The 12,355-nt window shown below is 41.3% G+C and overlaps 1 protein-coding gene across 2 annotated transcripts; it reads left to right on the top strand.

Annotated features, from left to right (window-relative positions):
* The first annotated feature begins 1,445 nt into the window (after window positions 1–1,445).
* On the top strand, window positions 1,446–11,973 carry KCTD18 (potassium channel tetramerization domain containing 18). 2 transcript variants are annotated; one of them, XM_075430610.1, is made up of 7 exons: window positions 1,446–1,661; window positions 2,540–2,656; window positions 3,959–4,170; window positions 5,085–5,278; window positions 7,846–7,940; window positions 8,388–8,490; window positions 10,898–11,973. In XM_075430610.1, exons 2-7 carry the CDS (start codon window positions 2,581–2,583, stop codon window positions 11,430–11,432), a joined length of 1,215 nt encoding a protein of 404 aa, XP_075286725.1. In that variant the 5' UTR covers window positions 1,446–1,661; window positions 2,540–2,580; the 3' UTR covers window positions 11,433–11,973. The 2 variants fall into 2 exon arrangements, with proteins under 2 accessions (XP_075286725.1, XP_075286724.1); XM_075430609.1 differs by having other exon boundaries at window positions 2,540–2,737; window positions 10,898–11,972.
* Window positions 11,974–12,355: the final 382 nt, after the last annotated feature.

The following is a 12,355-nucleotide window of genomic DNA, read 5'->3' as shown; positions in this document are numbered from 1 at the left end:
GTGGAGGGGCCTCACACTCCAGCAGGGGAAGGGAGTGAGGAGGAAGGAGGATCAGAGAAAATGTGTGATGAACTGAGCGCAGCCCCCATTCTCCATCCCCCTGCACCCCTCAGAGGGAGGAGGGAGAGAATTTGGGGGTGAAGTTCAGCCTGGGAATAAGGGAGGTGTGGGAGGGAAGGTGTTTGTAAGATTTGGTTTTATTTCTCAGTATCCTACTCCAATTTGACTGGTGATAAACCAAACTAATTTTCCCAAGTTCAATCTGTTTTGACAGTGACAGTAATCAGTGAGTGATCTCTCCCTGTCCTCATCTCAACCCATGAGCCTTTCATATTTTTTTCTACCCTGTCCAGCTGAGTGGGGGGGAGTGATAGAGCGGCTTTGGTGGGCACCTGGCGTCCAGCCAGGCTAAACCACAACAATTTGCTTACAAAGTTAAGTGGGAACTAGACATAATGTTATAAACTTTTTTTTTTTAGAAAACACAGCTGTGTTTTAGAACCATTTTTCATGTGTACGGAAACTTTTCATAATGAGGCTGAGACAAACACATAACGAGAATTTCTTTACCTTTCCACTGCTGATGCATGCATTTTGCTGAGTAAGCAACTCTATGTCAGAAATCGGCAATATTTAATAGGACGCTGCTTCTGCAAGTCTTTGTGAAATCACTGTAAGAAGGTGGAGCACCTTGCCTGCATTCATCCATGCTATTTTAATGCGTTCTGAAAAACGCATGTCTGAAACACAAAAATCTTGTATTTCACAGGCAAGCAACAGGAAAGCAGATCAAAAGCTACGATACCTGCGTTCATATATGTATTAGCTAGGCTGAAACAGGCTGCTGCTGGCACACAAGCTAGCGAGTTTGTCTGCTCAAAGGGACAAGCAGTCAGGTCAAAGTAGGCCAGAAAACACCAGCTATCCTGAGGCTACTTTCTTCTGCCTCTGCCCCCCATTTTAACCGAAGCAGACCTTTCCATCTTCAGACTCGGAGCATGTACCAGCACCACATCACCCTTGTGAAATCACCTCTTGGTGCTGCAGCTCAGGACATGCAGCAGCAGGAGAAACCAGCGCCCATGGCTCGTGCTTCCACCTTGGGCGGCAGCCTCTGCCCCGGCCGACCAGAGGGCTCCGAGACCCCTGTGAAGTACAACGGGAGCATCGCGGGCTGGAAGAACAGCTCAAGCTTCGACATTATTGAGCCTACAGAAAGAGCAACTGCATCAAACCCACTCTGAGTAAACACCTACCAGTAACTTAAAAAAAAAAAAATTATCAGGAGGGGTTTCTGCCTTACAGACAGCCGCGTTGACGTGGGCCAGCCTCGCTTCAGAGGATGGAGACACCGAAGCCGTGCCCGAGGGACCCCCACTCCGGGCAAAGCGGGGGAGGCAGGGGCAGCGGGGCCCCCCGCACCCGGCTGAGCCGCACACCCTTGGGTGGGGAACCCCGGGCGGCCGACCGCGCTCCGGGGAGGCGATGGGCCCGCGGGCACGCCGCGCCGCACGGGCTGCCCCTCCGCTCTCGCCGCTCGGCTCTGGCCCAACCCTTTGTGCCGCCCGACCGCCATCTTGCGGAGCCGAGGCGGCCCCTCAGGCGGCCCTGACCGCTCCAGGCCCGGCGAGACGGCCCTGCCGCGGGAGGCGGCGGCGCAGGTAAGGCGGGATGGCGGCCACCCCCGCCCCGCGGCGGGAACCCCTGCCCCGGGCGGGTAGCCGAGCCGCCTTCCCCGGCGGGCTCCCGGAGCGGGGAGCGGCTTTCCACCCTGCTTCGCTGGAGCAGTGGAGGGGGGGGGGTGGGGGACACTGAGGGAGGGCCCCGGGCCGCGGTGGGGGCGGCGGGTGCCCGGCTGCCTCCCCAGCGGGCTGCGCCTCCGTCAGTGAGTTTCCGTGAGCAACAGCCGGTACCCGGGTGAGGGGTGCGCAGCGGGAGCCGGGGACCCTCAAAGGGCAGGCTCCAAAAAAACCCCAAACCTAGAGAAACGCCCCCGTTTTGAAGATTTCCTTCTGCTGCTTGTGCCGATTTCCTCTGCGCCGACGCCCCGCCTGCCCCTCCTGCAGGGGGCTCAAGGCAGGCTCCAGTTATTTATTGGCAAAGTGCCATTAATGATGTGGCAGCTTTAACAACTAGTCACAGCAGCCCTAATTAAAGATCGGATTTTAAATAAGCCCAGTTGCTATTAGTACAGAATTACGGCATGTTTAGTGCTGTGAACTGTACTCGAAGTAGCATTTCCTAGAATGTCCGTCCAGCGCTCTGCTCGCACATACTGACCGCGTAACTCTGCTTACCTGTTTGTCTCAAAAGAGTAACTATTACGTTTCCTAGCAAAGTAAAATGCCATAGTTTGTTTTTATAGTAAAGGTGTAGAATATTTGGCAATTTACGCTAATACATCTCCAGAACTGTTTTCAAAGCTGATTTGCAGTAACGTGTAACAAACATGTAAGAGATGAGCTAGTGCTTTGGTCTTCTGTATGATACGTTCACTCTTAACTGGTGTTGGATTTACTTTTGCTTGTATCTGTTTCAGGTTTGAAGAGCTCATAATTAACATCATCACTTGCAAATGCAATGGAAGAGGGCAAGACTGAAGATGTCCAGGGTATTCTACGACTTAATGTGCGAGGATGTTTATACACAGCCAGGCGTGAGTCTTTATGCCGCTTTAAGGATTCAATGCTAGCTTCTATGTTTAGTGGACGCTTTCCTCTAAAAGTGGATGAATCAGGTAAACATGTTCAAGCTCTAAGCATGACATTCTGATCAGGGAGCTCTGTGTGCTCTTATATATATTTATGCATTTTATAGTATATCTCTTTTCCCAATCTGCTGAGCATCAGTTGGCTTCTTTAATTCCAGGACATAAAACAATTACACATGCATGACTTTACACTTGCGAGTAATTTATCTGAATTCCACAAGACTACTGTTTGCAAACATACATGTTTGTACAGTGCTTACCCCTGCCTTGTCCCAGCCCAAACTGTGGCTTTGGACTGTACTTCTTCAGTATAAATATGAAAATAAATAGATAAAATTGAAGTTGGCAGAGTATTTGGCATTTAACTTGCATCCTGTTTGTGAACCCCTATACTCCTCAGAGGCATCCCACTCCCTCTGTTCATTACATGAGGAGATTTGGGTCTAATCTTAGTTTCAGAATACTTCATTACCCAGTAAAGATTGTATTTTTCACCGCCATGGCCTGCTATGAAAGCTTGAATAAAACTATTCATGGGTCAAATTTCACGCTTGTTTGTGACTTGGAAATCCTGCCAAAGTATGTCCAGTTTAAAGATATGATGGATGGAGAATAGTAATTCCTAGTTGTACACTTCTGACTGTTTAAAATATCTGAAGTGTTTAACATTTGTACGTGCAGGGCTTTGCTACCATCTTTCAGCTGCAGTGAACAGCCTATTGCATACAGCTCTGTACAGCTTGGTGAGTTTCCATAGCGGTCCCTGAGCCCAGCAGGCAAAGGGGAGAAAAAGAAACAAGAAAATACTGTAAAACTTGAGCAATATTCAGGGAAGGTTAGACTAGATGTGTACTGGAGCTGATGCTACTTCTAACTCTCTTAAATTGCCTAGATCCAAAATTGAAAAAAATCTCTTCAATAGCAAGAACAGATGTATCTGCAGTTAGAATTAGAAATGCATCTAGAATTAAATTTTAGCATTTTGAGTGCAGTACAGCTGAGACTGTATGTTGGCATGGTCCTACGGAGATTAGAGATATCACTGAAATTCCAAAGAAATGTTTACCGCGCTAAGAATTTTATCTTCAAGTAACAAATATTCCAAGGAAACAAAATAGTTTTAAAAGAATAGAGACAGTATACTTACTCCTCCTAAGTAAAACTAGTACTGATGATTTGGTAGAATGTGACAAGTCTGTCTTTGCTTGCTGGAAGCAGTACTTTATATCATTTTATTTATGCTTTCAGGAGCATGTCTTATTGATCGAGATGGAAACCTGTTTAAATATCTTTTGGATTATCTTCATGGAGAAGTTCAGATTCCTGAAGATGAACAAATTCGAACTGCACTGCAGGAGGAAGCAGATTATTTTGGCATCCCTTACCCATACAGTCTGTCTGACCATTTGGCCAATGAAATGGAGACGTATTCTTTAAGGTCAAATACAGAGCTTAAAAAGGTCTTGACATTTCTTACATTTTAAATATGTACTCTCCAATCCACAGAATTCATTAGCATCAGATACTAAAACTACAGTATATGCAAGTTAGCACTTTTTAATCACCATGTTAAATCGCCAGTAAATTCAGAGTTTTAGGTTAGGAAATCCTAGAGTTGGTAACACAGTCATAGTAGTTAAGGACATCAGATTTTCCCATCATTGCAATACAGCTACAGTTTAAATTTGACTCTTTTACATGCAAGTCTTCTGTACAACTAGCATGGTAGGAGTGACATTGTTTAGTTCCCTGTTTGGTTTAAAATTTTACTTGAGATTAGATTTGATCCCGTCAAGATGTTTGGGGTTTTTTTTCAGTTTTCCAAATTAATCCTAAAACTTGAAAGATAGAATGTACTTTGCCAATTTTTTTAGAACAAGAAAGGAGAAAAGAAAATTAGCATATTATTTAAAATCCTAAGGTTTGTCTGTTTTAGAGTATTGTAACTTAAAAGCTAATTCTAATTAACTGTTTGGAAATGAACTCAAATTATCAGGACTGGCTGTGTTAGTCCTGACAATCATCTGTGTTGTCTTAGTAAGCTGTTGTTCCATATATTTCACATTCTCCCTTTCTCATTTCCTTTTGAAAGCATAAAACATTTCCAGGCCTTTCAGTTTCTCTTCATATTAAGGATTTGCCGTGCCTTTAAGTATTTCTGTTACCTTTCTGTGAATTTCTCTTAGTTTTACATTATTCTCTGTTAACATCAGATAAGAAATACTGCACACATTATTCTAGATAAACTACATCATTGGTTTACTCTAAAGAGCTCACCAGTACTGTTAAGAAAACTTAAATATGAAAGCTTATTCAACTGAAAATATTGTATTCTTATTAATATTCTGTATTTTTTGCTTTATGTGTTTTCCAGGCTTTGTTAGATTTCTGCGATTCCTATGATTTAGTTTGTACCAAGCCTACAGTTTGGGTCCTGCACTATCTCAACACTTCTGGAGCAAGCTGTGAAAGTAAAATTATTGGTGTGTATGCCACAAGAGCTGATGGTACTGATGCAATTAATAAGGAGCTAGGAATGAAAATTCATAGTAAAAGCATTTACAAAAGGTAAGATGACTGTCAAACACATGAAAGCACCATGAAGTGACAATGGACACTCACATATTATAATAATAGCTAAATGTTATTATATGTAGCATAATACAGCATTTGTGCTACAAATCTGTGGAAGGAATCAGATTCTTTCCAGCTTCGAAAACAGCTGGGTAATACAATGCTTACATTAAACAAATGAAAAAAAAGATAAAAGCCAAGCACGGAGTACAAGAATTTGAGAGAGTCAAAGGTGATCTCATGGTTTAAGCCAGCAGCTGGGCCTTGACCAACCCCTATTTATATAATGAGCATGGCATCTATGGTATGGAATATTTCTGTTGGCCAGCTTGGGCTAGCTGCCTGGCTGTGCTCCCTCTCAGCTCCTGCACACCTGCTCATTAGCTCAACATGGTAAACTGAAAACAGGTCCTTGATTTCTTAGCAACAACTAAAAACATCAGTGTATTATCAACATTATTCTTATACTAAATCCAAAACAAAGCAGCTACTGGGAAGAAAATTAACTCTATCCCAGCCAAAACCGGGACAGGTGGCTAGCATGCAGTTGCTGTAAGTTCTCATTATGTTTTACTTGCTATTTTTTATATGTCTCAACTATTTAAAAATACTTTCTAATTTAGGATGGTATTTACACTAAATACAGTGAGTGAATACCCATCCAGAAAAAGTTCCAGAAATGTTCACAAAGTTGGTTGTGATTCATGCAATTGTATTTTGCAGTCTTCTAAGACAGCCAAAAGAAATATTTAGAACTGACGATGAAAGGAAATGGTGTTAATTCTTTAAAGAACATGTACATCTCTACTAAACTATTAATGTGTTTTTATGACAGTAATTATAATTTATTGGTAGACCTGTACTTCTGAGCGTCTAGAAGCAATTTGTCTTTCTCTTGGTCCCGCAGTACAGTGTCAGAAGTGTACTTCCGTTGTGAATGAGTGGTTTAGGCCGCTTAAAGAATCACCATCAGAGGTATTAGAAAAAAGTGGTTTTAGTAGGAATTTATAAAAGTGTGATTTAATAAAGTGTGATTTAATAAAGTTCGATGTCAAGGTCAACTCTATTACTTATTAAGTAAATGGAATATGCAAAGGAAAAATCAAGGTAGGATTGAGGTAGAATGATTTATACAGAGATTGAAGAAAGAGGTAAGGGATAAGGGAGACCCTCCCATTGAATCACGAGGTTCGGAATAGACCTCCTTGCTTTCTAAACTCCTTCTCAGAGGGACGCCTAGGTGTGGCTGGATCCAGACTTAGCCTCAGACTCCAATGGTTTATGTCTAAACGATTAAATATGTCTAGCAGCAATTTAGGTTTGTTCACAGTTAAAGAGAGAATCACAGGATTTTAGCAGCAATTAAACATGGGTCAATTTTGCATTTACAAAGTGACTAACTAGGATTTAGTACCATCACAATAGTAGAACATTTATGATTTGAATCAATTCACACACACGCACACAGACAATATGCATATATAAAGGTACCTGTTAAAAATTCCCCTTGAGGTAAGTGAAATACTCACTTGAAATAATTTTTCAGCGGGTGAAGGTTGAGCCCCAAGGAGTGAGGGGTTTCAGCCCAAGGTCTGTCATCAGTCTTCAGCAATTGTCCTCCGAACTTCACAAACTCAAGAGTTCGCGAGCTCTGAGAGGTGTCCCGCTCAGAGGGAGATGCTGGGCACAGCCTGCCACGGTTCAGGAGAGCTCAAAGGGCCTCACTTGGGACCGCTGTTCATAGTGTTGCGAGATGACTGACTTTGGTCATCAGTAAAATTCCATCCCGGCCACAATCTGCATGAGGTAATTGTGGTCTTTTGCCAACAACCACACAATTACAGTGTTCCCCAGACTGCGCAGTTCTGGCATTTGTCAGGTGGGTACCAGGAGTTCCAGGTGCGGTCAGGGGGTGCCTGACCATCCCAACTCACTGGTCGTGTGCAAAGACAAGAAAAATGCTGAGTTATCCCAGCTCATTGCTCTTGTACAAAGGCAATAACACAAAGTTGGCTGGTTCTGAGATCGCCGGGTGGTCTGATGATGGGGGCCCCACCACCACAACTTCACTGTGTACCTTTTGAAACATGATTGATTAAGATAGAGCTTTTGATGTTTCATTATCTTTATAATTAAGATGCATATTTTCCTAAATTTAAGCTAGGAACATTAGTATTTATTCCAAGAGTATTTGGACAGATTGTGTCAGGTGTCTGTCCTCCTACTGTGTTTTTCCTTTGAATAAATGATTGAGATTTAGAAGAACAGATTTTACACCACTAATTCTGTAATTATTTTTTTATGAACATCTACTCTTTCATGACTACCCATTTTTAGCAACAGGTGTCCACAGGCACGCAGATCACAGGAGGATGGCTATTTAGAACCTCTTACACAAATGAAATTTAAGTAACATTTTCCTTTCTACTCTACAAAACATTTATTATTAAGCCCTTATAGTTAGGATTTGGTAAAAAGAATGATACATTTAACCAGTGTTACATTTCTAAGGACTTAGCTAGATTTACCACATAACTGTTACTTTAAAACAATATTTCTAGGGAAGCTGGAAATAACGTCCAATACATCTGGAGCTATTACTCAGTATCTGAGTTGAAAAAGATGATGGATGCTTTCGATGCCTGGGAAGGGAGAGGTAGAGTATTATTTTTTTCCCTTTTATTTCAGTAGTACTACTTTTTTACAGAAAAATAAGAAAAATATTTGCCAAATAACTGTAATAAAAACTCTGCATACATTTTCACTCATTCAGTAAGTAACAGGTTGGAAAATATCCCATAGTAGTGGCTATTTGTTTGTGTTGGAAGAGTCTTAAGGGATGGTCCAATAAGATGATATGAGCTGATGGGAATGAATAGATATACTGAGAGCCACCGCATGCAAGGGGTGATGGCCTGCTAGCAATGGGCACTCTGGTGGAAGCCCTGGAAGCGGGTTGGCTGTAAGCAACTTTCATGTCAGCATAGTTTCAAAGCTGAAATTCTGCCTAGTAAAATACACGTGTTCATTTAGTCAGGTGTATATGCATATAACATTGACTATGTTCTCTCAGCTCACAATACAACGTCCCTTTGAAATGCAGGTGTCAGCTACTGGAGAGTGCCTCAGGAGCTGATTGAATGTTGGACTCTTGAAGAACGCCCTCTGAAAGGCAGTTTGCATCATACGCCTCCAGTTCATAAAAGGTATGCCAATTTGCATAAGTGGCTTAAAATAAAGCAGAAATGCAGCACAATCTTTCTTTATTTTTTAAAAATTAATTTCAGGTTCTTGGAATTGCTATGAATTTTTAGTTTTCTCTGGGTTTTCTATTTACATTTTTATAAAATGTCTTATAGAGCTTCACTGCAGAACTGAACTTGCTAGAAACAAACTACCTTTATTAGGCTGCTGAAACTCTATTCTATTCTTCATCCTTTGAAGCATCACTTTAGAGTGGGAAGGAGTAATTTCAAAAAGTAGACAGCAGTATTAGTTAAAAGGAGTGCTAAAAAAAATTTAACTGAAAACTTTAAAAGGTTAACTGATTTTTACATACGTGAGATGCCTTCTCATTAGAAGGAATTTCTAGAATTTCTTCTTTGCAGTTTTACGGTGATACTTTTGACTACACCTCCATTCTCAATATGTTACCTAAAAGCAGCCTTTGCAGGTGCAGCTACATAGTTGAGCTGAGCCACCTTACAGCCACTTTGCTGCTAGATAGAAGAGGGTCCTGATGACCTTCTGTGTCCCTGGCCATGCTGTCATTTCAGCAGCAGCCACAGAGCCACATCAGCACAATGATCCAACTGAAAACGCCTGTCTCCCCGTCCTTTTTGATACAGCATTCTTTGCTTTTCATAGCTCCGATAGGAAGGACTGTGGTCATTCAATGCCTAGATTGCCAAACAGCCTACATATATTCCTGGATGCTCCTCTACCACTATTGCCTGTTTTATCTCCCATCTCTCTGCTTTGATTTGTCTTCTTTATTCTTCTGCACCCTCAAAAAAACATGTTCAGGTTTCAGCTAAAACTTGTGATGTACCACAGTCATCCTGGTGAGACCATATACTGTCTTGAAATATTGTAAATGAGCCTAGTTGCTGATGATATTTTACCTATACTTCATTGCTACTGTTAAAGCACCAAATCCTTGAATGTTTAAGCTTTTTGGGTTTTTTTGGTGTTCTTTTGATCTAGGATGTGCAGATGTTGAGAATACATTCTCAACTTACAGCTCTGAGGAAAACCTCCCTGGACTCATTATAAGTACTAGGTTGTTTGCAAGCTTTCTGTTTGAACAGTGTCACCATATACTAGTTTTGTAAGAGCAGTAATAAGAAATGCTACTCTCAGATACTGTTTATTCTTTTGGTATGAATCCCTGTGGCATTTCACAGATCTTTTATGATCCAAAATGCAGGTACCCTGACGATTATCAAGGCTTTTGTAGCGTATCTTTTAAGCTGTTCTTTAGTGGCTCTCGCAGTTCATAGCCTGTTTACAGTACTGACCTGCCAGCTAAATGTTTCTTCATTCCTGACAATCAGGTCAGTTAAAGCTACAGCTTTTCTTAGCTCAAAGTCTAGATATAATCTGATTCATAAGTGTTCTTTCTTCTACTATCAGGTTTTAGAAGCTTTATCCTGTGTAGAAGCTGGCAACAGAGCCACAGTTTGACAGCTTTTGTTTTGTTACATTTTAAAATCCATTGTAATCCGTTGTTAATATTCTCTGAGTTTAATTTAGTCTCTGTGTTCTTTTGGCCCCATTTCCTCATCTCTCTAAAAATGATTTTGATTTATATTTACTGATCATCCCTCTGACCTGGCCTGGCCTAGCTTTTTTTTTTTTTTTTTTTGTTAGGTTTCAGGTTTTCTAAGGTCCTGTTCAGCTGTTTTAGCGTGACCTGGATTTCTATGGCATTATTTACTATTTCCTTGAGGAATTAAAATCTTTTAGGTGTCTGTCCATTTTTCTCTTCACTGAGAAACAGGATTTTCATAATATTTCAAAAATGCTGTCTGTTTGCGGTTTTTTTTGTTGTTTGTTTTTGTTTTTTTTTTTATCATGTTCTCTTGCAAGATTATCCATAATCGTTTGTATTGAAAAGAAGTGGGGGAGGGAGAAAGAAGCAATATCTTTCTTCTTCTGTTCTCAAATTACCTAGTATGGAACTCTATGTTTTGTGTTCCCGTGCAGCTGGGTCTTGCATTTTTGTAGATAACTTAAAACACATTAGGCTAGTATTTAGTGGATTTTGTATCTGATGGAATCTGTAGCATTTTAATATTCTTTCTATAACTCCTCCAGCCTTCTTTCTCATTGATTTTCACTTAGCAGTTTGCACACCGTATCTTTTACAATTTTTGATGTGTAATATTACTTACACAGTTAGAAGAGATTGCTGGTGCTATTCATATAAAGGCAAGCCTGACTGCAGCGATGAACAGTTGAGAACCATAAATGATATTGTAACAAGCAAAAAATAAAAGAACTTCAGATTTGTGCACGGCTGTTGCAAATTTTCTATTTTGTAATTACAGCATAAAAAGAGTAACTTACGTACATTGTTTGTTTCTTTAATTGAAGTTATTTGTCTTACAGACGATTAATCGACTTCACTGAAGAGGGAGACTCTTTACCATGTAAAGTGGGTCCCAAGCCAATTAGATTCTCAGGTCCCTCAACGAGTACCCACATCAAAGTCAAGAACTCAGCTTCATTAGAGGTAGCTGCTTACAATGCTTCACGTTCTGCAGTGACTCTTAAACGACCCAGCAGTGAAAGTCTGATGCTGCACAAAGTAGCTTCTGAAACTGTATCCACAACATGTGCAGGGGTGCCCGGCAGTGCCCAGGTGCCTGGTGGAAGGCGGGGTGCTGACAATGGGACACCATGTCAGATGACTCTCAAGATCGCAGTGTCTAGCAAGCCCGTAAGCAACCGTGTGGTAAAGCTGAAGCGAACTCCGCTTTTTCTCGTGACACCGTCTAAGCCATCTTCTTCTGTGTCCAGTAAAGCAAGCAAACAGGACAGTGCTGCTGTTGAAATTCCTACTACTTCTATGGTGCTAAACAAGAACGAACCAGCTGTATTAGCAGAGAGTATTAAGTTTAAGAATGATAAAGCGGAGGGGTAATGTTTGACTCAGCCTGATAGACCGGATAGCTTTGCCTCGTCTGGTCAAAGAAGAGAGCATTGTCTCGTGGTCATTTCTTCAAAGATTTGGTAGAAAATTATGAATAAAAAGTTTGTGAAAAGCATAGGGAGAAATTGTTTTCAAGTGAGCACTGAAGCATGTTTTCTGCTTTATTTCTAAATATTTTTAGTAGTTGGGAAGGGAGGAAGAAAAATGGATTTAAAAAAGCCTTCAAACACAGAGCATGCATGTGCAGTCTAATGTTACAGAATCTCACATTTGTATTTCTGTCAGGCTGTATAGTACAACTGACCTTTTTAAAGGCAGTACTTGTACAGCATAAGAGAACGACCTCTTTATCAACTTTACCGTTAATATTAACTAGAGCAATTTTCCTTAATTTGTATCTTTAAAGTGGGTATGTAACAATAAGTAGCTTTTATTAGATACAAGTTTGCCACAAATGTGCAACATACTGAGTGCAGTGAAAGTTCCAGAAGCTGAATGCACTTACTGGTACTTCTGGTGGGGGTAATTCACCATTTTGTTATTAACAGCAGTGAAAAGGGACTGCCTTTGCTTGTACACAGTGAGAAAAATTCAGAAATACAGGAAGGGAAGAAGCATGCCTAGGCAGCGACAAGGCAGTTTTTGCCACAGACCCGAGATGTACGTGTATGTGTACTGCTTTCCTAGCATGGTGTGATCTGCCACTGTGGTGAGGCTGCTGCAGGCAGCCGGTGCAGCCCTGGCATTTTGTATGGCACCACTCTAGGGTGTGTTTTACCAGGGGAAATTCCGAGTAATGAAACTGCAGCAAAGAGCTGCTGTATGTTTCTATCAGCAGAGGAAAGCCGTATTTAGAATCAGAATCATTAAGGCTGGAAAAGACCTCTAAGATCATCAAGTCCAACCATCAACCC

Source organism: Opisthocomus hoazin, chromosome 9 (assembly GCF_030867145.1).
Source record: "Opisthocomus hoazin isolate bOpiHoa1 chromosome 9, bOpiHoa1.hap1, whole genome shotgun sequence".
Taxonomy (NCBI): Eukaryota; Metazoa; Chordata; class Aves; order Opisthocomiformes; family Opisthocomidae; genus Opisthocomus; species Opisthocomus hoazin.
This window is presented reverse-complemented; position numbering and strand designations above follow the sequence as displayed.